Source organism: Lontra canadensis, unplaced genomic scaffold (assembly GCF_010015895.1).
Source record: "Lontra canadensis isolate GAN:19392208 unplaced genomic scaffold, GSC_riverotter_1.0 scaffold3, whole genome shotgun sequence".
Classification (NCBI taxonomy): domain Eukaryota; kingdom Metazoa; phylum Chordata; class Mammalia; order Carnivora; family Mustelidae; genus Lontra; species Lontra canadensis.
The window spans coordinates 46,130,429-46,157,129 of NW_022630997.1; the positions used below are offsets into that span (position 1 = coordinate 46,130,429).

The window sequence follows — 26,701 nt, forward strand, 5'->3', positions numbered from 1 at the left end:
TTGATTTTTATCTTATAATCTAGAGACAATGTATCAGAATAAAAATGTAATGAATTCATACACCTTTTCAAAAAAGAAACTGGATACAGAAGTTGCAATCATTATAAGTGATTATCATCAGATGAAATAATTTCCACAAAGCTTGTCTCTCTGGGAGAGATGGGGACAAGGCAAGTGGTCAGGAAGGAAACCCATGTGCTTTTCACCTTGTAGGAAAATGAGTGTTCGGTTCCATGTTGCTGCATAAATCCTCTACTTCAAATTACTGTCCGAATGCTTTACTGAAACTCCGCTTCTGGCCTTTGTTTTGGGATCTGTTACTTTTGTTGCCACCTCCTGATCGCTGTCCTCTGAAGCCTCGATTTCCTTCCCGCTGTCCCCTGAAGTTTCTGTTTCCTTCCCGCTGTCCTCTAAAACGACTGCCTTCCCGCTGTCCCCGGAACCCTCGACTGCCTTCTCGCTGCCCCCGGAAGCCTCGATATCCTTCCCGTGGTCCTTCCAGCTCTGGCTGCTCCGTGGCGACCGAGAGCTGCCAGCGCCGTGAATCATGCCATTTTTCCTGCAGAGAGATGGTCGTCTTTTTACCTGCTCTTTTACTGAATTCAGTTATTAAAAAAAACAACAGAAAATCCTTTTTTTTTTTTTTGCTTTTTCTCTAAAGAAAAACCTGACTGATAACCTAAGTATTTAAAAGGTCACTGGTTGGAAAAAATACCACCTTCATGGCCTGAAAGCCAGTCCTGGCAGTGTAAGAGAGTTTCACTATGAGAGGTACCTTCATCACTGTATCATTTATTCAATTCAATTACTCCCAGGTATCCACAGCTATCAATAAGAGAGTAAAACATGCAAATAAACCACATATAAACCCATTTCTCACAGCAGTACTGAATGAAGATCTAGGAATTTAAAAAATGTCTATGTAAGCCCCATACAACATACACAGGGGAAAAAAAGCTAGATGTTGTGCACCAGAAAGGAAAGAAGGAAAATAGGCAGGCTGAGTAAGAAAACTATCAGAGTAAAAAGGCTAGGAGAAAAAATACTAAAATTCATTAATTCTAATTGTCTTTTAGAAAAGGGACTAGAGCTCTTGTTTCTCTTTCCATTATTCTGTATTTTCAGCAATGAACACATTTTCTTAAAAAGATCTTCCTTCCCTCCCTCTCTCCCTCTTTTTCTTTCTCTCCCTCTTTTTCTTCTGAGAAAGAACATGAGCAAGGGGAGCGGGGAAGGGAAAGAATCCCAAGCAGACTCTGAGCTCAGAGCCTTACACGGGCTCAAGCCCACGACCCCAAGATCATGACCCAAGCCCAAGTGAAGAGTCAGATGCTCAACCAACTGAACCACCCAGTCGCCCCAGTAATGAACATTTTATAATTTAAATATTCAAAATCCAAGAGATAAGAATACCTGTATTTCTGTTACTGCTGCAGTAGGGACATCAAAGCAAACACCCTAAAAATCAAAACAAATGCAAGTTAACCCAGCCTTTCACCAGAACTGTGTATGTACATTAAGTGATATTCCAAAAGACCAGGTATTAACATTAAAAATCAGAAACAAAGACTCCGAGTATTAATTTTTGATAAACTTTAGAATAAGACCAATAAATTATACCTCCCAAAGGCACAACAGCAAAAACCCAAGGATATCTGGGACTCAAATATCCTCAAAAAAGTACTCAAAATGACTCAGAACTGACCAGAGATCATTCTTGGCTATCACACTTTGCTAATTCCTCAAGCAGCCATTAGCTACGTTTTAGAGCTGAGGAAACAGAGGTTTGTAGAGGCTGACTTATCAAAGGTCCCCAGCTCATGAGCAGAGCAGGTTTTTTTTTTTTTAAAGATTTTATTTATTTTATTTGACAGACAGAGATTACAAGTAGGCAGAGAGGCTGGCAGAGAGAGAGAGGAGGAAGCAGGCTCCCTGCTGAGCAGAGAGTCTGATGCAGGGCTCGATCCCAGGACTCTGGGATCATGACCTGAGCCAAAGGCAGAGGCTTTAACCCACTGAGCCACCCAGGTGCCCCAGCAGAGCAGGTTTTAAAAATCTGGTCAGTATGGCTCCAAAACCAATGGTCTACATTAAAATATGCTGCCTTCCATAAGAAAGTATCTTTAGGATGACCTACTAAAAGTAGAAAAATAAATGATTTTTTTTAAGAGAAAGGGAGGGAGGGGTGGGTGAAGGAGAGAGAGAGAGAGAGAATCTTAAGCAGGCTCCACACCCAGCAGGGAGCCCAAAGCGGGGCTTGATCTCATGACCCTGAGATCATGATCAGAGCTGAAACCAAGAGCTGGACACTTAACCGACTGAGCTACCCAGGAGCCCCCAAATAATTATCTTCTATTGTTACTTTTCTAGCTTTTCACAATTCATCCTGCTATAAAAGTTTTTAATTTTTTAAATTTTGTTATTTTTTAAAGATTTTTTTATTTATTTATTTGAGAGACAGAGATCACAAGTAGGGAGAGAAGCAGGCAGAGAGAGAGGAGGAAGCAGGCTCCCCGCCGAGCAGAGAGCCCGATGCGGGGCTCGATCCCAGGACGCTGAGATCATGACCTGAGCTGAAGGCAGAGGCTTTAACCCACGGAGCCACCCAGGCACCCCTAAAAAAGTTTTTTAAAAAAACTAGGGGCATCTGGGTGGCTCAGTCAGTCAGGTGTATGCCTTTGGCTCAGCCCATGATCCTATGGTCCCGAGATCAAGTCCCACATCTGGCTCCCTGCTCAGTGAGGAGTCTCCTTCTCCCTCTTCCTCTCCCCCAACTCATGCTCTCTCTCAAAAAAAAAAAAAAAAAAATTATTTATTTGAGAGAGAGAGAGAGAGAGCATGAGCAGGGTGAAGGGCAGAGGGAGAAGTGACCCCCTACTGAGCAGGGAGCCTGATGTGGGACTCGATCCTGGGACTCCAGGATCATGACCTGTGGCCAAATGCAGACTCTTAACTGACTTGAGCCACCCAGGTGCCACTCCCTCCCCTGCTAAAAAAAAATCTAAAAAAAAAAAAAAAAAAAGTAAAAACACTTTATAGGACAGTAGCAGTGCCATCACCTCCAGTTAAGGAGATCCTATTTCTTGGTTTTCACAAATATAACTGAACTACCCTGCATGTCACAGGCACTCCTCCCTCCTGGCTGCCTTAATTAAAATATTTTATGAGGAACACCTCATTTCTATCCAATTATAACCCCAGGTAACATGAGATACTGATGGATTCTGCAATTAGTGGGATTCTTCATTCATCTATTTTTTTTAAGTTCATTTATTTATTATATCTACACCCAACGTGGGGCTTGAACTAACGACCCTAAGATCAAGAGTCGCGTGCTTTACCAACTGAGCCAGCCAGGCACCCCTTCATATATTTACTAAGTATTTAACACCAGGCACTCACTGGAGTACAATGATAACTAGAATATTGTTTTTGCCCATGAGTACATCAGAGTGTTCTTGAGGCTCTCAGTCAGAAAGCAAGCATAGCAAGGTAAGATTTAGCTCAATAAAGGCATGCCCTACGGACTCTGAAGTCCAGATAAAGATGGCCTAACTCCACCGTGTGGCCAGGGAAGCTGCACAGGGAGACTTAGGGCCAAGCCACGTCGTAAAGGATAACGTGGGGGAAAGAGAGACTGTAAACACTGGGTTGAGCCTACACTTAGGATGACAGAAAGCAAGGTGTGCTTGGCACGGCTGGAGTAGAGGGTACTGGCAGTGAGGACACAGAGAGGAAGGTGGTCAGGGGAGCAGAAGCCAGCTCATGGAGACTCCTATCCTCCATGTGAAAGCTGAGACTAACTCATACAGTATGTGGAGTGGCTTAAGAAGATGAACACAGACATGCAGCCAGCTGACAATACACCTGATCTGGTTCACTACGCCAGTGGCTCACAAAATATAGTCCACAAAGTGCTGGAAACCTGAGATCTTTCAGGGAGGTTCCACAAAGTCAAAACTATTTTCGTAACAATACGAAAATGTTAGGTGTCCTCTCCACTCTCCTTCTCTCACAAGCACCCAGCGGAGTTTCCCAGACACTGTATTACATGTGATGGTGTCACTGCTCTGATGGCTAATGGAATGACAGGCTTAGGTTTTAGAGCTCCAGTTTTAATTTCTGATACTGTAAACATTAACAGATATAACCCACAAAAATAAAAGCTTTTTGGGATCCCCAACATTTATTAAGCACATAAAAGCGTCAGGATACCAAAATGTTTGGGAACTGCTGTGCTTATGCATACCACTAACTGAGAGCAGGACTCAAAAGAAAGAACATCAGGTTCGGAAAGCCAAGATTTTAAATTTCAGCTTTGAATTAAAAATTTTGCATTCAATTTTGAATGACTTTCAGTTGCCCAAAAACCCCAGCTGGGTAGAAATCGTCACGGAAGCAGCTGGATATTCACGTCCGGCATGCCATGCATACATCAGGGTAGACACACAGATGGGGTAGCTGTCAGTGACTTAGTGGCAACTGAAGGTCATGGATGACATGCCCGGAGAAGACTATCTAGAGAGCAGAAAGATGCAGCACCTCACAGAACAGGGAGAAGCCTCCATTCGGTGCTTTATCAACCACATTAAGCTACTGAACCAAAGCAAGGTCACAACAGAGGCCCCAACGGTCCTTACCTGCTTTCCTTTGAGAAAAACCATTCCTTTCACTTTGGAATCAATATCCTCACTCAGCTGCTCTTTAAGCTCTTTCCAAGCATAACTAATGTTTGGCATTTCAATTGAGCATCGTAAGATCATGGTCACAAAGCCCTTACAGAAGAAAGGAGAACAAAACTCAGTCTCAAAAACAAATCTAACTGATAAAAAAAATTACCCTCATGTTTCTAAAATATTTCCAGAAAAGTTCTTCCTAAAAGCCTATACCTCCCCTCCACTGACACATACACACAAATCAGTACCAGTAAAACTGGGGAACTCAGAATAAAATGGATGCATTGTGTCAATGTTAGTACCAACTCAGCTGTGATATTATAGCTTTGCAAGATGTTACTATGAGGGGGAAACTAGGCAAAGTGTAAAAGGGATCTTCCTCTCTCTGTTATCTCTTAAAACTACACGTAAACCTAAAATTGTCTCCAAAATTTCATTTAAAAAAAATTTCATTTAAGGAAAAAAGCATGTATCTTTCTAAGTTTCTAGGGAGATTGGCTAAATGTATCATATGCATTTATGTGGTTATATGGTTGGGGTTTTTCTTTCAGGGTTAAAAACACTGACATGTAATCCACACACCGTAACATTCACCGTTTTGAAGTATACAGTTCAGTATACTCACAAGGCTTCCACCATGACCACTGTCTAGAATTCCAAAATATTTCATTACCCAAAAAGAAACCACATGCCCGTCCGCACTCAATGTCATCCCCCTTAACTGAGACCCTGAAAACTACGAATCTACCTTCTATCTTTATGGGATTTGTTTACGTCCATCTATCTTCATACAAAAGCTAAAACAACAGAGACGTCTAACTGAACCCATTCAAACCCTGCTCACACTCAAATACCAAGGGTCAGAGTGACAGGAAGTCTTACTGCGTCTGAGTTGATCAGAGAGCGCTGGTCCACCGACGTGGCTCCTGAAATGTGGGCCAGAGCTGCTGCCAAGGCCTCCACGGCTCCCTTCTCCTCTATCAGCTTCTCTGCGGACTGCTTGAAGTGACTGATGGCAGTGGGAGGCACAGAATCCAAAAGCCTATGGTGTGATTGAGTGTATTTGTTAAGAGAAAGGACAGAAGTGGACAGATTGCGTTTTCAAGGCAACAGCATTTCAAGATAAACCAGGAACTTTCAAATCTTTCCGATCTCTAACACGTCATTTCAATGCGAGGTACAGACAGAATCATCACATTTCTGTACAGATAAATCCACTCCTTTGATTATGTCTAATCTGACTTTACTATCAAATAAAAAAAAAGTTTCATCCCAAGAAAATAACAAAACAAATATCAGGATGTTCACCAGTGTTAATTGTAATACAGAGCATAAAATGTGCATCGATATGGACTGATTAAATAAACCATGGAACAGATACAACAGAAGTAAGTCCATGCTGCCACTGAGAGTGTTGTTAATAAATGTTGAACATTTCTTACAATAAGCACGTATTCCTTTTAGAATCAGAAAACACTACAGCTACTTCCATTCTGAAATAAAAGGAAAAAAAGACTTCCAAATCATGTTAAAAATGATATGAACTTTTTATGAGAACACACATTTGTTAGAGAGTTACTATTATCTTGGTGATAATAAATGTCACATCTTCAGAGGAGGTCCACCACGACAAGGATAAACAAGGCCAGATGAGGCAGCCTCTTTTGGAAGGGCTGCCCCTCTACAAGATATCTCTTGGCATTTTGTCTCTTTTCTCCTTCCTGGCCACCTAACCCCAAATTTCCTTATCTAGTGTCACAAGGAACCCTGTCTACAGAATTATTTAAATAGGCCATGTGAGGGACACCCAGGTGGCTCAGTTGTTAAGCATCTGCCTTCGGCTTGGGTCAAGATCCCAGAGTCCTGGGATCAAGTCCCACACCAGGCTCCCTGCTCAGTGGGGAGTCTGCTTCTACCTCTCCCACTCCCCCTGCTTGTGTTCCCTCTCTGGCTCTGTCTCCTCTCTCTGTCAAAATGAATAAATAAAATCATTTGAAATAAATAAATAAATAGGCCATGTGAAAATAAACTTGAAAATTACTGAGTTATATTATTCTCCTTTGGAGAACTTTCTTGACCTATTAATTAATATGCCAATGTCTATCATTTCCTCTAATCATAAGCTCCCCCATTTCTATGCCCAGTGCAGAGCCCAATGCAGGGCTGGAACCCATGACCCTGAGATCAAGACCCAAGCAGAGATTAAGAGAGGATGTGGAGAAAAGGGAACCCTCTTACACTATTGGTGGGATCCAAGTTGGTGCAGCCACTTTGGAAAACAGTGTGGAGATTCCTTAAGAAATTAAAAACAGAGCTACCCGATGACCCTGCAATTGCACCACTGGGTATTCACCCCAAAGATACAGATATAGTGAAAAGAAGGGCCATCTGTACCCCAGTGTTCATAGCAGCAATGGCCACAGTCGCCAAACTGTGGAAAGAGCCAGGATAAGATGCCCTTCAACAGACAAATGGATAAAGAAGATATGGTCTGCATATACAATGGAATAGTACGCCTCCATCAGAAAGGATGAACACCCATCTTTTGCATCAACATGGACAGGACTGGAGGAAATTATGCTGAGTGAAATCAGTCAAGCAGAGAAAGTCAATTATCAACGGTTTCACTTACTTGTGGAGCATAAGGAGTAACATGGAGGACATTAGGAGAGGGAAAGGAAAAGTGAAAGTGGGGGGAATCAAAGGGGGAGATGAACCATGAGAGACTGCACGACTCTGAGAAAAAACAGGGTTTTGGAAGGGAGGTGGGGGATGGGTGAGCCTGGTGGTGGGTATTAAGGAGGGCATGAATTGCATGGAACACTGGGTGTGGTGCATAAACAATGAATTGTGGAAAACTGAAAAAATAAAATAAAAATTAAAAAAAGAAGAGTGGGCTGCTTAACGGACTAAGACATCCAGGCGCCCCCTCCCCCTATTTTTTAAGATAAGCATTACACATATTTATAATAGTTATGGAAAATAGTTGAAAAGTGATGCTCAGACTCAGTGGTTTTTTTTTTTTTTTAAGATTTTATTCATTTATTTGACAGACAGAGATCACAAGTAGGCAGAGAGGCAGGCAGAGAGAGAGGGGGAAGCAGGATCCCTGCCGAACAGAGAGCCCGATGCGGGGCTCGATCCCAGGACCCTGGGATCATGACCTGAGCCGAAGGCAGAGGCTTAACCCACTGAACCACCCAGGCACCCCTGGACTCAGTGGTTCTTAAGCAGGGAATGTAGGTCACCAGTTGGAAACACTGGAATATAGTCAGCACCTTCTGGTTTTCATAATACCAAGCCCACACACCCCCTCCAGAATATACCACACAGCCAGAGATGCTAAACAACTAACTATCCTTCAACTTGTAGCACAATCTCACCAAATAGTTCTCTTGCCCCCAATGCCAGTGACAAACACTGCTAGTTAATCTAATCTTCACCAACCAGAGATACCTTAAAAAAATAATCGACTCGTTCCTACCAACTGGGGGACTAGAATGATGACGACGTGGAATATAATCTCCGGCCCTAAACTCTACCTCCACATGGGAAGCATCCACACTGTATCTAATGTACGCTTCCTTAAAATGCCCAGACAAACCCAACTATCAGTAGTGGTGTCCTCTGGTGAACAGGATTGGGTAGGGATGAGTACAAGTTAGGATTTTTATTTTGTAGAATTTTACTTCAGCACAGTGTGAGTATAACAAGTAGGTTGTAAATAATTTTGAGAAATAAATAAAATAAAATCCAAAAGACTGAATCTCATTACTGCACAAAGTCAGGCAATAAATGGAGTAAGCACTACCATAGACCACAGCAGTGGTGGGAAACGTACCTGATGGCATCTTTGCTGGAAGCTTTTATTATCTCTGTTGCAGAAGGAACCCCTATTCGCTTAAATTTAATTCCCTACAAGAAAATGAGCCATAGTTTAATGTACCACCTGGCCATCAACTGTTTCCATTGAGATTAAATCCCCCAATTTTTTTTATATTACCAAACATACTTATTACACATTTAAAAGATAAACTTTAAAAAAAAGACAAACTTTTTTATCTTAGAACGGTTTTAGATTTATAGAAGAGTTGCAAAGGTATTACTCCACTGAGTTCCTGTACACTACACAGAGTCTCCCTATTATTACTACTACGGTACATTTGTCATAGCTAAGAAACCAACACGGCCACATCACTATTAACTGAATTCCAGAGTTCATTCATATGTCACTAGCTTTTCTATTAATGTCCTTTTTCTGTTCCAGTGACACCACAACATCAGGTATCATGTGTGCTCAGTCTCCACTGATCTGTGGCAGTTTCTGCCTTTTCTTATTTTTCATGCCCCGTGACAGTTTTAAGGAGTGCTGATCTTAAGGACTGCTGGTCAGGTATTTTGAAAAATGTTGTCCCTCACTGTGAGGCTATCTCTGGTTTTTTGCATGCTTAGACTGAGATTATGGGTTTGGGGGAAGAAAACCAGAGGCAAATGCGGTCTCATCACATCATTCTCAAGGCATATGCTTATCCCTGATGTTAACCACAATCACCCTGGCCGGGGAGTGCTTGCCTGCCTTCCGCACAGTAAAGTGCCCGCCTCCTGCTCCTTTACCAAGTCACCAAGTACAGTCAGCTCAAGGGGAAGAGGAGAGATTAATCTGTCAGAAAAATCAGTCTCCTTTCTCCCATTTTAAATTTATCCTTTTGGTGTTTTTGGTTTTTTTTTTAAAGATTTATTTATTTGATAGGGGGGCAAAGGGGAAAAGGGAGAGGGAAGGAGAATCCTGAAGCAGACTCACCACTGAGCCCAACACCAGACTTAATCCCAGGACCCAGATATCATGACCTGAGCCGAAATCTTGAGTCCGGGACTTAACGGAATGAGCCACCCAAGTGCCCCATCCTTTTGGTTTTTAAGCAATTCCTATAACCCCTTAATCTGGATTTAAAACTATCTGGGGTGTGTTCATGTTATCATTGTCTGAAAACTGCCTTCAAACATAAAAATAGCCCATGTAATTGTAAATATGAGAAAACAAAACCACTGCTTTCTAATGCAAACATGTTTCAAAATGGGCTTTATATTGTAGGACAGTGTATAAAAAACAACATGCAGGCACCTGGGTGGCTCAGCTGGTTAAGCAACTGCCTTCGGCTCAGGTCATGATCTTGGAGTCCTGGGATCGAGTCCCACATAGGGCTCCCTGCCCAGGAGGGAGTCTGCTTCTCCCTCTGCCTGCCCCTCCTGCCCTAGTGCGATTTCTCGCTCACTCTCAAATAAATAAATAAAATCTTTAAAAAGAAAAACAACAACAATTGCACCTACAAGTTTCCAGTTATGGCGACATGCTAGAAATACATACAATTTAAAGTTAATGTAAACTGAATTAAAAAAACAAAGATTGACTTTAGAATTCAATTCGACATTTGCTGAAAGAAGGCTAAGAAAACAGTTTTACCGCTTTTTGCTCCACTTGTGCTAACTGATATTCTTCCTTGTGCTGATAAAAGCAGATGCAAATCCCAGTCCTTCCAGCTCTACCTGTCCTCCCAGAACGATGAATGTAGGACTCCACGTCCTATTGAAGTAAAATACATGAGTGACACTGAACAAAAAAAAGACAAAGACCTGAGTGGTCTACGCAGAGGCAAGTATGGTGGTTCCCCAGCATTGCTAAAGTAAGAAATTGTCACAATTTTTAAAATCTCTGTAGCAGTGGTCCCTAACCTATGGGCAAATCTGCAAAAGGCATCTACATAGTGTTATGCTACAGAACCACACATGTAATTTCGATCTTCAATTTTCTAGTAATCCGCTAGAAGTTTCAATCAATAACTTAATATATCTCCAAGTTTTATCACCTCAACATGCTATCTACAGGAAACAGCTTATCACTGAGATATTTTACATTTTTTTTAAGTCCTCAAAATCCAGTGTACATAATAGAAAGTTTAAAACATAAAAAAAGCCCAACGTGTACTTTCTACCTCAAGCACACGTCAATTCCGACAACTCCCAGAGCCTGACCGCTAACGTGGCTGTGGCCATCGTACCGGACAGCACAGCTCAAGAGGCTCCTTTAAACAGCATCTGTGTCACAAACCCATCGGACTGCCTTTGTAAGAATCGGAGCCTCCAGAGTAATCAGGTTACTTTTCTCTATCATTGTCAACAACCTTTTAATCTTGAGGCATCTGCCAATTTGTGGGGATCCTCATGTTGGAAGTGACAGGAACAGAACAGGCTCCTTCAGACCAACATTTATCAACGCGAGGCACTGTCCTCACCACGTAACTCGTGCTTCAGGGCCCTCCCTCAGAGTTCCCATCACCCACAAAGCCAAGCAGTTCTAACCACGGAGACTATTAACTACAGGCCTTTCTTTTCTTTCCTTTCGCTATCCTCTAGCTCATGAGTTTATCCTATCCCCACCCTGCCTAAGCCCTACCCATCTTCAAAGTCCACTCAAACACTCCCTGCGTGAGCCTACCAAAACTCCCTCCAACCAGCAACCATCTTTCCAACCTGTGGCCACTGGCCATGCTTCCACTGAACAGTCAGTTCTGAGGGAAGGACCTCAGAAGAGATTTGTTCTGAAAATCACCGTAGCATCCCAGCACTCAAGAGACAGCTATCACTCACCACATGAAAGTAAGTGATACAGCCTCCTCTTTGTTTTAGTACCCCAAAACGCAGTAAAATCGTAGTACAGAACACTTACCTTTGGTGGAGAACTCTGTACAACCAGATCAACCTCAGGGATGTCTAACCCACGAGCGGCAACATTGGTTGCAACCAGAACTCCAAAATCACCATTTCTAAAGCCTTTCAAAGTGATTTCTCTCTGCTTCTGAGGAATATCTCCATGTAATGACTGGGCATCCTGCCAAAGAAAGAAACTGGCCTAAGAACACCAGATGCAACAATACAGGACCTATTAGCATCACACATCAGGCCTGTAAAGATATTTGATCTTTGTATTTTGGTGATACTTCCACTGAAAATACAGCAAAGGGAAAAACATGTCCCTGACATGGACAAACCTCAAATTTTTTCCCACTCCGTGGTCATTAAATGAATGTCCACCTATACTCACTAGATGAAGGACCCCAGACAAGAGTGATCAAACCTACTTTGCCCATGTAGCCTTAGGTGTGAGCCACCCTTTCCTCACCTGTGAGACAAGACCGACTGATCAGGTGAGCTCTAACATGTAACCAGGGCCTATCAGTTGAAAGAGGCTTCCTCCCTAAAGGAAAGGGAGGGGAAGAACCAACCTGTTTTATGGCCACGTTCTGCGACAACTCCTGGGCTTCTTTCTTGGTTTCGCAGAAGATGATAGTGCGCCCCTGAAAACCGCTATATACTCGGATCACGTCCCCAATAACTGCTGCCCTTTGAGTCCAGTGGCACTTAATAGCCAGGTGCTTATGAGAGAGGGAAAAAAAGATGTATTTAGTGATGCCTACCTGGACCCTGAAATCACCCACTCAATGCTACTGGGGCTAGAAGCAATTTTTAAGCCTAACTAGAGCAGATCACTGCCACCACCGTGTAGGGACAACACACACGCACACACACAAACCACTGAAGCAGAGAGCCATCTCTCTCTCTCTCTAAAGTTAGTCTTTTTAAAAGGGGGGGGGGACCTCCTTTAAGAGTCTCTCTCTTGGTTTTGGCTCAGTTCATGATCTCAGGGTTGTGAGATCGAGCTCCACACTGGGCTCAGCCCACAGCATGAAGTCGCTCTCCTCTTTCCCCCACCCTGCCCCCAAACTCACTCACTCCGACAAATAAATCTTAAAGAAAAGAAAATGCAGAGAGTTTTTCCCCCTTTCTCTGGTTTCTCTATTTCCTTTCTTTTCCCTCCCTCTTTCCCTTCCTTCCTTCGTTTCTCTTTCTCTTTTCAAGTAGGCTCCATGCCTAACACAGAGCCCAACACAGGGCCTGAACCCACAACCCTGAGATCAAGAGTTGGGTGCTCAACAGACTGAGACACCCAGGAGCTCCTGGTTCCTCCATTTTCTGAACTAACTAGGAAAATGAAGAAAAAGAAACATCATTCCCTTGATTCCTACAGGAAGCCAAGTAATTGGCAAGAGAAAAATTTCTGCATGTTTTGTCCTTTTCTCCACTTAAAAATGTGGTTAGTCTGTTAGCCTGTAGGTCTGTCTATTACTTGGATGAAAGGAATTCTATGCTATGGATCCTAAAATGAAAACGGCTTTAACACAAAGTATTAGATTTCTCTGCTGCCCTCAGAGTGTTTAAGTTCTAGGTATAATTTCTTTTTACTTATATAATTCAGACAGATACAGATTCCAAAAGGATTCTGAAGGCAGACTATCAGATTATGAAATTAGAAAACCCACATACCACATACAACTCAAACAGAAACAGATCTTTACTTGGCTCTTCATGTGGATTTAGTGTTTATCTGGAAACCAGTGTATATTTGCCAGTCCTAATACCATCACACAGGGAAAACAGGACATACAGTTTATTACTAACTCTAGCAGCTGAATGAATCACTCACCTCCACAGTTATTGCCGTCTTCTGGGTCCTTTTACCAATCAGGTCCACCTGTTCATATGTAGATTTCATGTATTTCTTAGCAACATTATATACCCAATGAGGGCAAGTGGCAGAAAAAAGCAATGTTTGGGGATTGTCTTCTGAATCTTTGGGGGGAAAAAGTCGGTATGAATAACCCGAATCAGCCTACCCATATTCCACCTCACCCAGTTCTTCCAGAGTCCATCAACATGCTAGAGCGACCACGGGAGGCCACACCAAGCATTGAGGAAAAAATGAAAGACACAGAGTCCTAATGGGCAAAGAAATACTGCCCAAGTCATTGATGTGAAGGAGACTTGAAACACCAATGGTACTTTAAAGTAATTTTGCTTCCTGACCATTGGCCTTCATGAACCATAAGGGAAATCTATCTATTATGAGATATAACTGGAAAACACCTGTTCATCAAGCCCAGTAACCATCCGGTTTAGATCACTAAGCAAACATCCTACCATAAACACCGGAATAGATTCTAGACTCATCTATACTCTCCAGCAGCTCCTCAGTCTTTAGAGTTTCAGCCTATTCATTCTTTAAGGTCAGGTACTAAAAAGCGCCTCTATTTTTTAAGTTTGCTCTTTGAATAATACTGCATTTTCATATATTTCAAATGGTGGTTTAAGTAGATAGAATCCTTTGGAGAGCAAATTAACCATGTACATTGAGAAGCACGAACTATTTATACCTTTAAACTCAGTAATTCCATTACTGGACACCCATCCTAAAGAACAAATTCCATATACTGAGATGTGAAGGATGCTATATGCATAAAAACATGTGTAAGCAGAATTATTTGTATCATCTCAAAATTAAAATATATACATGGAATTAAATCATGGCACAACCTCTTCATGGGAGTGTTAATACCAAATTTTTATATGAACAGTAAAATTAAAATTAACATACATACATATGTACGATAGTACAAAGTCAGGATTAAAGAAACCAAAAGCAGGGACGCCTGGGTGGCTCAGTTGGTTAAGCAGCTGCCTTCGGCTCAGGTCATGATCCCAGCGTCCTGGGATCGAGTCCCACATCGGGCTCCTTGCTCGGCGGGGAGCCTGCTTCTCCCTCTGCCTCTGCCTGCCATTCTGTCTGCCTGTGCTCATTCTCTCTCCCTCTCTCTCTGACAAATAAATAAAATCTTTAAAAAAAAAAAAAAAAAAAAAAGAAACCAAAAGCAAAGCACACCAACTGGCAGATATGAAATTTTTCTTCTCTTACTTTCCCAAATTGTCCCCATTATAGATATGTCATAAATCATGATTTTTAAAAACTTTAAGTTTTCCTAAATAAAATAAGTCACTCCCCGATTTAAGGTTTCATTTAACATTTAGAAGCCTGCTTAATCACCGTTCTTCCTCTAAGCCCTTCCAGCAGCTCCCTGAATTTGGAGCTTACCTTTCTTGTATGCCACACTTAAAATCTCTTCCACTTGATCAGCAAACCCCATATCCAGCATCTGGTCAACTTCATCCAGGACAACATGCTTAAGTTTGGTGAGATCCAGCTTGCCATTCTGTAGGTGGTCTTTGATTCGACCTGGGGTCCCAACCAGGATATCAATCCCATTCCGCATGCGTTCAACTATAAAGAACATCAATAATAAAACATGCTGGGTTTTTAAGTCCTTTTATTAGTCCGGGGTACCAGTTAAATACATTTTTATTCTAAAATACTTATTAACCAAAAACACGAGGTAATATGCTAAGTATCAAAGATAAAGATACTCAAGGGGAAACTCAAGATAATCTAGGGGGAAGAGGTAAGAAGTGACAGTCCAGTGAATTGTGTGACATAACAGAAAAACACGGGGTGCAGGATGGAAGCACCAGGAAAGAAATTACTTCCTTGGTGGTGGAAAGTGCCAAGGTTTCACAAACAAAGTGAGAATGAGGATCTTAAAGAACTTTATATAAGGTAAGCAGGTATGGAGAGAATGAGACCAGGCAGAAGGGCAAGTATTTCCAGAAGGTCTAGAGATGTTCAGGAAAATGGAGTCCAGTATAATGAGGTGAGAGGATAATGACGCAGCTTTTTGTTGAATTGTCCTTACAGTCCAGGGGGCACACTGGGTACTCTATATACCCCTTAGCCAATTCAACCTCTCAACACCATTACCAGATGAGTTTAGTAACCTTGTTTTTTCACATGAGCAAGTGCAGAAAAATCAAACACCTTGAACTTAAAATTACACTGTGAGCAGAGTCTAGATTCAAACATAGACTTTTCTGATGCCAAAGCCCAGTTCATTTAACCAAAGCTGAGAAGAAATAATCATGAGCTTTACGTGCCAACTGCAACATTTTTAATGCCTTAAATCCTTTCGTGAAATTATTTATTTGCTCTACATAATGAAGTTTCAAGATCTTGAATTGGTTAAGTAATGGAGTCCTTCGATAGAAGCCTACATTGCAACATTTGGCCCCTGGGCCCAGAAGAAGGAAGGCCCACCTGCAGCAAGAAAGAAACAAAGACCCCAGAAGAGGCAGATTCACCGTCCTTGACAGATAAAAAGAGTAACTCTGAATCGTGACTTTCTAGTGCCAAGGGCCCAAATGGACTCTATCCTCTTAGGTTCAGTAACAGATCTTTATGGCCTTTAGATAAACATAGGTAAGTAATACAAAAATCCAAGTATCTATATGCGGGATTTGACACATCATCATGTTATGACCGTGTTCTGGACCATCTTTAAACAATAATGACAAAGAAAAATGACTAAACCAGGGAAAGCCAGATGTCGAGGTCTGAGAAATCCAACCAGGGCATCCAAAATGGTTGGCATTTTTCCTTCCCTCACTTTTGGATTTACTTACTCTGACCTCCATAGGGAGTTCCACCATAAAAACAAGCCACTGCCAGCTTTCTTGTGATGTCACTGAAGTCTCTGCTTACTTGATTTGCCAACTCCCTCGTGGGTGCAAGAACCAGCACCTGGAAAGGAAAAACTAATTATTGAATTCAAAGTACTATGCAGTATTTCTTCACAAATCTGGAATTGACAAGAAGGCTCAACTCATCCTACCAAGTATTTTAAAAAATCTATCATATGCTTTGCAACATACTTTGTGTGGGGAAGGATCATAAATGTAATACAGTCCCTGACAAATCCACTCAGAAGAAAAGTCTGTGATCCTACCAATGCCAAGGGACATAGGGCCCCAGCATGCCATGCTCCAGGAGGATTGCACAGAGCAGGCCCAAGGGTTTTCTGGAGCTGCTACTACTTAAATAGCATTCCAGGAAAGAAACAACTTGAGCAAGGAGTAACACTGCTGATGATAACAACCTTAACTATTCTTTGAGCTTTTACCATCCCAGGCTCTACTAAATGCTTACTATGCATTATTCTCACTTAATTCTCACAAGTTACTGACCCACCTACAATTGTATTGTACAATTGTACCTACAATAAACACACAAAAGATTTTGAACCAAAAAGCTAAGAAGCAAAGCCTAGACTTAAAATCAGACAGTTGGGCTCCAAAACCAATAGACTGAACCTCTACACGATAGTAAACTCAAAGTAGAACAAAGATGAGTTAAGCAGGAGCAAAATGGTGAGGAGCTTTGAATCCCAGAGCAGTCTGATTTTGACCCAACAGGACACACAATATGAAACTACTACAGATCCTTAAGTATGGTAACAGCATGAAACAAGTATGATTTCAGAATATTCACAGATTCATCAGATAATTCATCCAACAGCTATTTTCTGAATACCCACTATGTGCCAAGCTGGAATAATTCCCAGTGCTGGCATAATTCATTTGTTTAACGCTGCATTTGTTTAGAGCAATAAGCAATGAATGAATGAGGGGTGGCAGGCCAGTAAACAAGCGAGGCGGGACCTGAAAGTCAAGTGCATGAACCCATAACCAAAAGGAACACATAGGCATTTCAGTGAGGTTAAGGTTTGCCAAATGCCAGGTTCTCCAGAAATGAACCCAACGAGTACCATCCTGACAAAGAAGCTTGGCCTCTTCACCTCTTGTATGCCTCCTTCTAGTCATGCCTCTCTACTAAAATTGCTTTCACCATCTAGGTAAAAATGGTCAAAGACACCTGAGCAAACCTGTAAGCCCCAGGGACATCTAATAGTTTAAAGGGAACACAATGAGCATTAATAATACAGGTGATCACAACCATGGGGCAGATTATAGTATTTAAATATGTAGGGTTTGTGGCCAACAATCTTAAAAGAACAATCCTGCTTTAACGTCAAATAAAAACCTGTAACAGATTAAAAAAAAGACTTTAAGGAGAACCCAATAAAAAACTATAGTATATGATGTAAGCAATGCCTAAAAAGTTTTTCTCCTGTGCAGATATGGAGCCTGGGGTCTACGTTAAAGATAGTTACCTGAGGGGCACGGCCTCTTTTCCGGTCTTGCAGTTCTCCCTGAAGCTTCTCAACCAAAGGGATGGCAAAGGAGAATGTCTTCCCAGTTCCTGTCCGTGCCTGTGCAATTAAGTCTTTTCCACTATAGACATGGTGAAATGTCTTTGCTTGTATAGGAAACAGGAAGGTCACCCCACGGGCTGTGAACAAATTAACCATGTTATCTGACACTGCAGTTCTTAAAATCCCGGCCATGCTTCTGGTCCTGCAGAATTAAGGAATTCTACCTTCTGTTCAATATCTACAAAGTCAGGAGCATCTCGGTGGCTCAGTCATGAAGTGTCTGCCTTCGGCCTGGGTCATGATCCCAGGGTCCTGGGATCGAGCCCCCCATCGGACTCTCTGCTCAACGGGAAGCCTGCCTCTCTCTCTCCCCCTGCTTGTGTTCCCTCTCTTGCTGTGTCTGTCTCTGTCAAAAAAATAAAATCTTTGAAGAAAAAAAATCAGTAAAATAAAATAAAAATCTACAAAGTCAGGTTCCAACGCATTCTGGTAGTGAAGAATCTGCTGGACTAAAGAATATCAACAAACTTTAAAGCACCAAATTAGAGTAAATATTATTTTAAGAGTTTAGTCACTTGTCATGAATCTCATCCATAGGTCAAGAGAAACCCCCAGATCAGGTGCTCTGCAGTCCAGACTACGCCACACCTGATTCAGGAAACACCTACTCAAGCGTCTGTGACTAACCAGCTCAGTCACGGGCACACTGCCAGGCTGAGTGCTGGGCAAGGCTGGTATCATGAAGAGATGTCTCACCAAGTGGAGAGGATAAAAAGAAAATATGAACATGGCAGGAACCGTTTACTTGCACCAGTACAATCAGTCCTCACGTCTCTGAATACACATACTGGTTTGAATAAAATTGAATCACCTATTTAAGAGGCAGTAAGGAGGGGCGCCTGGGTGGCTTAGTTGGTTAAGCGTCTGTCTTTGGCTCAGGTGATGATCCCAGAGTCCTGAGATTGAGTCTGCATCAGAGACCCCACATTATCGGGTTCCCTGCTCAGTGGGGAATCTCCCTCTATCCCTCCCCCTCCACTAGTGCTCTCTCACTTTCTCTCTCTCAAATAAATAAAATCTTAAAAAAAAAAAAAAAGGGCAGCAAAGCCATCATTAGTACAGTCCTACACTGTCTTTACAGATCTACTGCATTGTATGGTTGCATATATTGTCCTTTATCTCAACAAAAACAGTGGAGTACTTCCAGATAAATATTCTAATATTATACAGTATTCCCAAAAATATTACCTTTGAGAAGTTTAATAGTCTGTTCAGATATGGGAAAATTAGAGAAAGCTCCTTCTTTTTGCTCCACAGGTACTTCCTATCAAGGAAAGGGCCACAGAAAGGAATCAGTAACTTCACACCTACAGGTAATCATTGAGAAATCTTCTGAGAAAGAAACAAAAGAACCAATTCTAAAACATCTGCTGTAAGTCAACCAAAAAGGCACAGAAACTCTGGTAGGTAAATCAAGATCTGAAAAGAAATATAATCTGTAAAACCCTAAGGAAAAAAAATCTGTAGCAAATACATACTGTACATATACTATGTGTGGCTAGTGAAGGCAGATTCAGTCTCAACCAAGAACTATTCCGTTGCCAACCCACAGCAACAATATAGAGTATCCCCCAACACCTTATCCACAGGGGATTTGTTCTAAGACCCCTGAAACTGTCAGAGGAGTATGAAATCTTTATATATACTATGTTTTTTCCTATATATACCCATGATAAATGTATAAAATAGGCACAATAAGAGACTAACAACAATAATAATAGAACAATTATGTATGTGGGGTCCTGGGGTGGAGCCCTGTGTTGGGCTCCCTGCTCCACCGGGAGCATGTTTTTCCATTTTCTCCCTCTCCCTCAGCAGCTCACCTGCTGGTGCTCACCCGGGCTCTCTCTCTGTCTCTCCCCCTCTATCTCTCTCAAATAAATAGCTAAAAAATATTTTTAAAATCCCTGTATTTTTACATTTCCCTTGAGATATCCTTTTTGACCCATAGATTGTTTACAAATACATAGCTTGCTTTACAAATGTTTCAGAGATTTCTGTTGTTTTTCTATTATTTCTAGTCTGATTACTATTTTCAGGAACAGATTGATTTCAGTTATTTTAAGCTTGGTCAGGGGCTCCTGGCTGGGTCAGTGGATGGAGCATGTGACTTTTGATCTCAGGGTCATGAGTCTGAGCCCCACACTGGAGGCAGAGTTTTTTTCAAAATAGGGTAAATTTGCTTAGTTTTTAACAGGACAGCAAATATAAGCAACAAAGAAAGATGAATTGGGACATCTTTTCCTTTGGCCATTCTTATAATAGAAAGACAGCTGGCAACAAATTCTCATATGCTTCTTCATATGCCCTCGTATACATACCCATGATAAATTTATAAAATTAGGCACAGTAAGAGACTACAAACAATAGTAATAGAACAATAATAACAATATACCATAATAAAAATTATGTGACTGTGGTCTCTCTTTCAAAGTATCTTCCTGTGCAACATTGACCCTTCTTGGGATGATGTGAGCTGATAAAATGCCTAAGTGATGAGATGAAGTGGGGTGGATGACACAGACATCGCCATGCCATGGCAGGCACTATTAACATTTTCTGACAGTGTGTCAGGAAGAGAACCATCTGCTCCTGAACACGGTGACAGGAAGTAATGGAAACCCTGGAGAGCGGGCGCCTGGGTGGCTCAGTTGGTTGAGCATCCAACCTTGATCTCAGCTCAGGTCATGATCTCAGGGTTAGGAGATGGATTCCTGCCTCCGCTCTGTGCTCAGCACGGAGTTGGCTTGAGATTCTCTCTCCCTCTGCAAACCCCCAACCCCGCTCATGCTCTTTCTGTATCTCTCTCTAACATAAATAAAATCTTCAAAAAGAAAAAAAAGGGAAAGGGAAAGGAAAGAAGAGAAAAGAAAAAAAGAAAAGAAACTGAAACCCAGGAAAGCAAGACATCAGATTGGGGGGGGGGGGGGGACTACTGTACTGCTGCACAGGTCACTAACTCTTTTCCACAGCCACATCTTTCACATCCATCCACAGAAAATAAGGAACAAACATTTATGACAAAGTGGTCACTGTGGCATTATTTGAAAGTAAAAAATCTAAATGTCCAATAGTGGAATTAAGTGATTTCTAAACATTTATATGATGGATTATGAAAGCATAAAAATATTTAATATTTATAAGTGGGGTAAAGTGGTTGAGATTCTCTCTCCCTCTCCTTCTGATCCTCCCCTCTGCTAGCACACACTCACTCTCTCTCCCTCTAAAATAATAAGTAAAATCTTAAAAAACAAAAACCAAAAAGAGTGGAGATCAAGAGTTGCATGCTCTACTGACTAAGACAGCCAGGCACTCCTCACTCACTTTTTTTTTTTTTTTAAGATTTTATTTATTTATTTGATAGAGATCACAAATAGGCAGAGATGCAGGCAGAGAGAGAGAGATGGGGGAAGCAGGCTCCCTGCTGAGCAGAGAGCCCGAAGCCCATCCCAGGACCCTGGGATCATGACCTGAGCCGAAGGCAGAAGCTTTATTTAACCCACTGAGCCACCCAGGTGCCCCTCCCTCTCCCACTTTTAAATAAAACCAGTAGCAATTACCTACTTGCTTATCTGAAACAATAATGAAAGATACATTCTACACACTGAAATACAACCTACCTGCTCTACTTCACTGTTACTTTCTTCCCCTGGGGTTTCACTGGAGTTGGAGACAGGTCCAGAATGAGGGAATCCATTCTTCAGTTTGGGGCTTTTCTCTCTAATTTCTCCATTCATTTCCTTTTCTTTCTTCATCTTCTTGGGCTTAGGAGCATCTATTTCTTCTTCAGAAGGTTCTTCACTTTTTACTGCCTTTTTGATTTTAGGAGAAACAACTTTCTTTTCGACGGTCTCCTTTGGTTTTTTCACACTTTTGGTTTTAGGAGAAATCATATTATCCTGAGATGGCTCCTCTTTCTTTTTTGCCTTTTTGGATTTAGGAGAACTCAAGTCAACCTCATTAGACTCGGCTTTCTTTTTAACTTTTTTAGCTTTGGGGGAAATAATTTCTTCCTTTACTTCTGTTGCCTCTTCAGTCTTATTAGATTTTGGCTTCTCTTTTCTACCTTTCTAAAAAAATTAATAAAGAAAATAAAACTACTGAGCAAAGCATGTATACATTTGTAGGGTACATCAATTCTGGATTATTTCAAGATCACATAATTATGAAGAACACAATTTGGGGGCATTTTTCAACATCTGTACTTTGACCTTGTAATTAAGTCAAAACACTGCTTTTTAGTACCATTTCTTAGCTATCTGGAAATAAGTACCATGTATATCAATGATTTCATCAGCTTAGAAAAGAATGCCTCGTTATCTATTCAATTCATGTTGGTTAAATAAGTTGTCAAGCTTTCATAGGGGATTTGGGGTGGCTCATGGGATCCTCAAGGCTCTAAACTACTTATCTATGACTACAGAAAGTGATCAAGTACATTTTATTTCTAATAGAGTATTAAGGCCATATACCTCCACAGATGGACAACACATTTCTTTCTCTGCTAGAATTCCTGTACAGGTAAACAGGGATCCATTAATACCTGTCTTGGTTATCTGACAAGTGCAAGTGAATTTACAGAGACACTTCACGAACCAAAAATCTATAAAACCCCACAATATATCACTCCATGTGTAAAAGAGATGTATCTAATTTAAGCGGGGGGCGGGGGGTGTGTCTTCACAGCAGCAATGGCCAGTCACCAAACTGTGGAAAGAACCAAGATGCCCTTTAATGCACAAATGGATAAAGAAGATAAGATACAATGGAGTATTATGCCTCCATCAGAAAGGATGAACACCTAACTTTTGTATCAATATGGATGGACCTGTAAGAGATTATGTGAGTGAAATAAGTCAAGCAGAGACAGTCAATTATCATATGGTTTTACTTACTTGTGGAGCATAAGGAATAATACGGAGGACCTTGGGAGATGGAGAGAAGTGAGTTGGGGGAAATCGGAGGGGGGAGACAAACCATGAGAGACTTGTGGACTGAGAAACAAACTGAGGGTTTTGGAGGGGAGGAGGGTGGGGGGTTGGGTGAGCCTGGTGGTAGGTATTATGAAGGGTACATAAACAATGAATTTTGGAACAGTGAAAAAAAATTTTTTTAAATATATCAAAAAGGACATAATTTCATAGTGATCTGAAGGGGCACATGCACCCCAATGTTTATAGCAGCAATGTCCATAATACCAAACTATGGAAAGAGCCTAGATGTCCATCAACAGACAAATGGATAAAGAAGATGTGAGATAGACAGATACACACACACACACACACACACACACACACGAAGGAATACTATGCAGCCATCAAAAAATGAAATCTTGCTATTTGCAATGATGTGGATGGAACTAGAGGCTATTATGCTAAGCAAAATCAGAGAAAGACAATTATCATATGTTCTCATTGATATGAGGAATTTGAGAAACAAGACAGAATTACAGGGGAAGGGAGGGGGAAATCAAACAAGATGAAACCAGAGAGGGAGACAAACCATAAAAGACTCTTAATCTCAGGAAACAAACTGAGGGTTGCTGGAGGGGAGAGGGGTAAGAGGAAAGGGGTGGCTGAGTGCTGGACACTGGGGAGGGTATGTGCTATGGTGAGCACAGTGGATTGTGTAAGACTGAGGAACCACAGGCTTGTACCCCTGAAACAAACGATACATTATATGTTAATAAAAAAGGGAGAAAATTTCAAAAAAAAAAGGGGGGGTAAGCACCATTACAAGGAAATGGAATGGGTGAAACCTCCAAACTAAACCAAACCCAGGACGATAGCGCCCACCTGAAATGTCTGACTTTTTCCAACTTTTCATAATTAACATAATTAACTTATTGAAAGTTAACTACTTAATACTACGGAAACTAAGTAGACAGGTGCTGTAGCCTCTGTTAAAACCTTTCTGAAAGGCCAATCCCAGAAGTATGATGACTATTACATGTAGCTAAAATCTGCCCCCTAAAGTTTCAGGCCCCACTTCTGCTCTCAAATCATTAATGAGGGTACTCTTTCCCACATCATCATCTTTCAAACATTTGAAAAATAATCTGGTCTCCCCACAAGACTTCAGTTTTTTCACCCCTAATCCAGGGGTCTCTTCTGGAATGTAATGGGGTTTGGCCAGGTGCCTCTTCACTTGAGCATTCCACAACTGAGTATCTTCACTGAATCGGAGCAGGTAGAGCCAGGACCTCTCCACCTGTGGGGACAAGTCTGTGCTCCCCCGCTTCCTACAATGCCAAAATATTGCTGTTGTAAAAGCTCTCCATCAAAAAGACCCATGCACAGCCAAGGAAAGGGAATTCTAAGTCATGCACCATAGGAGTTCAGGGACAATCTTTGCTCTCACTGACTGACCTTATCTCAGAACAGAATCGGTCACAAGTTGAATCACTAAGGAAGTAACAGTAAAGATGTAGACAGCAATCAAGGTAACTTAAGACCACTACACACTGCCGACCTCTATCAAAAATACGGTGTACACTCAGCACCGCAACACATCTTTCTATTTCCACGGGAAAACCTGGTCCGTACACATTAAGACGACTACTTCATGTTCTAAAGGCTGCTGGCCGGAAAACTCTGTACTTCCCTTACTACTCAAGCGTCACTGCAGACGCCGCTCACGTGTGCAGGTGGAACTGAAGTGCGGCTATGTCTAGTCCAAAGCTTCAGTGCCTACCTTGACCGACAATTCCCTCCGCACACGCTCACGCCCGGAATCAGGTCAGGGCCTGAGCCAGCAACGTGGGGCCCGAGCCTGCACATCCGAGTGCCCGACTGCTGGGCACTCAAACTCCCGAACCACGTGCGAGCGGCGCTCAGCGTAGCGCCAGACCGCCCCGGCCGCTCGCTCGGCCCCCGCCCGCGGAGGGTACGGCCCCCTGGCACTCCAGCGGTCGGCCCCACGCTGGGCTCCGGACGCGCCAGGTCCGCGTGCGCGCCACGGGCTCCCAGCCCGGCACCCCACCCCGCTTCCGTACCCAGCTCCTCTCAGCGTCCCGGGTACCGAGGGCCTCGGTGGCACCCTCTCACCTGCTTTCGCGGTATTTCCACTTTTTCCATGGCCGTGTCTGAGTCCAAGTCCGCGTCACTGAGGAGTTTGCCCGGCATCGCTCAGCGCAAGCAGTTGAGGCCGACCGGCCAGGTCCACCGCGTGGAGAGGAAGAGACGGTACCACCCGTTTGGAGCGCCCACCTTCGTCACTTCCGGTAGCAAAGCAGTTCCTGCGGACGCAGAAAGTCCCAGGGCGGCGGGAGCCCACGTGGTCGCCAAAGAGTAGTGGCTGCTCCGCCTGGTGAGGGATGGTGGTGAATTCCCCGCTCACCGCTCCCGGACTTGAAAGCTCGGACTGGGAGGAACCGCAAAGGCTGGCAACCAATGATTCTCCCTAGCCCTGGCCTGTTAAATGACCTGTTGCTTTTACGTAGTGTTCTTCAGTGCTTTATGTAACATTGCTAGAGTTTGCAAGATCTTTCACGCCCAGACGCGGCAAGTGTGTATTTTTTTTTTTAAAGATTTTATTTATTTGACAGACAGAGATCACAAGTAGGCAGAGAGGCAGGCAGAGAGAGAGAGAGGAGGAAGCAGGCTCCCTGCAGAGCAGAGAGCCCGATGTGGGGCTTGATCCCAGGACCCTGGGATCATGACCCCAGCCGAAGGCAGAGGCTTTAACCCACTGAGCCACCCAGGCGCCCCGCAAGTGTGTATTCTTGATCACCTTGTGGAAATGACACTGAGAGGAAACACCCAGACTCACAGCCTGGGTAAGAACTAGAATTCAGTCGGGCTTTGGTCATTCCTTTATTCGTGCACATAGACATCCCCTGAGCATTCACTGTGATGTCAGGTGAGAAACAAGGCTAGGACCCAGTAACGGACAACACACAAGAGGTGTCATCAAGAAACTTTATAGACTGGTGGGAGATGGACGGATATCAGCTGTTCCGAAGACACACGGAGGCACCGGAATCGCCTTTGGGACCAGTAGAAAGGGCGCCCAAACCACACGGACCTCTATAAGAAAATACAGGGCTCCAAATCTTGCATATGTGGGCAATACACTAATTCAAGGAGTTGAGGAAAAATGGTCCATTGAATGATGTGTGACAAAGTCGCTAAACTTCTCTGAAGAACTAGTGATCCAAAGAATTGGGAGCCACTTCCACACAAAATCATTTTTGGAAATCAGTTGAAATAGTGCCTGGCTTTGAAAACGTGCAGGTTTTCAAAAAAACCTGCTGGTTCTGTGATTTTGCACACATTACTTAATCTGAATCGGAATTTCTTATGCATGAAATGGGGATAACAAACTTAACCTCATGGGCTGAGAACGTTGAGATAATGAATGAAAAGGGTTTAGTAGTGCCTAGGACATAAAGCACGATAATTGAGAGCTATTAAAACTTGTACGTATTTAGAAAGACAGCTTAAAATATAATCATTTTCATAAAATGAAATCAAAGGAAAATGCTATTAAGTTTTATTTCTGTATTTCATACTATTAATTTTTACTGCACATTTTTAAATGACAGTTTAAAGGAAAATTTCATGTTTCACATAAACTATTGATGTTTCACAGTCTCAGTTTTTTAACAAATTATGTACTACAGCAATGCTTTAACTTATACTCTGATATCTTTAAGCTAGGAGCCTTGATTTATCCATCTTTGTATCCTGAAGATTTCAAATAGCGCCTGGTACATAGGCACACAGATTGACACTAAATGTTGATTGACCTTTAAAATGGCAATGTTGGGGGCAGGGGTGAGGAAGGAACTCCTTGAGATGAATTTTAGCTATATGCCCAGGCAGGAAAGCAATTCAGTCATCCTGGTATTAGGTGTGGGATAAGGGGGAGCAAGCATGAATGCAATCAACCAACTGACAAAAAAGGCTTAACATCTAGGACTTCAGCATTGTACTTCAGACTTCGGAGTACCTAAGTGAAGGCCCAGTCCCTGCC

The 26,701-nt window shown here is 42.3% G+C and overlaps 1 protein-coding gene across 1 annotated transcript; it reads right to left on the reverse strand.

The window, feature by feature from the left end:
• DDX21 (DExD-box helicase 21) lies at positions 1-24,933 on the reverse strand. The gene is made up of 15 exons (XM_032841556.1): positions 24,772-24,933; positions 21,346-21,795; positions 18,914-18,989; positions 17,624-17,802; positions 16,077-16,194; positions 14,659-14,844; positions 13,216-13,361; positions 11,957-12,106; positions 11,401-11,562; positions 10,138-10,257; positions 8,518-8,591; positions 5,559-5,718; positions 4,641-4,775; positions 1,414-1,458; positions 1-559 (listed from the first exon to the last, which is right to left on the reverse strand). The coding sequence occupies exons 1-15, from the start codon at positions 24,847-24,849 to the stop codon at positions 263-265; spliced, it is 2,376 nt and encodes a 791-aa protein (XP_032697447.1). The 5' UTR covers positions 24,850-24,933; the 3' UTR covers positions 1-262.
• Positions 24,934-26,701: the final 1,768 nt, after the last annotated feature.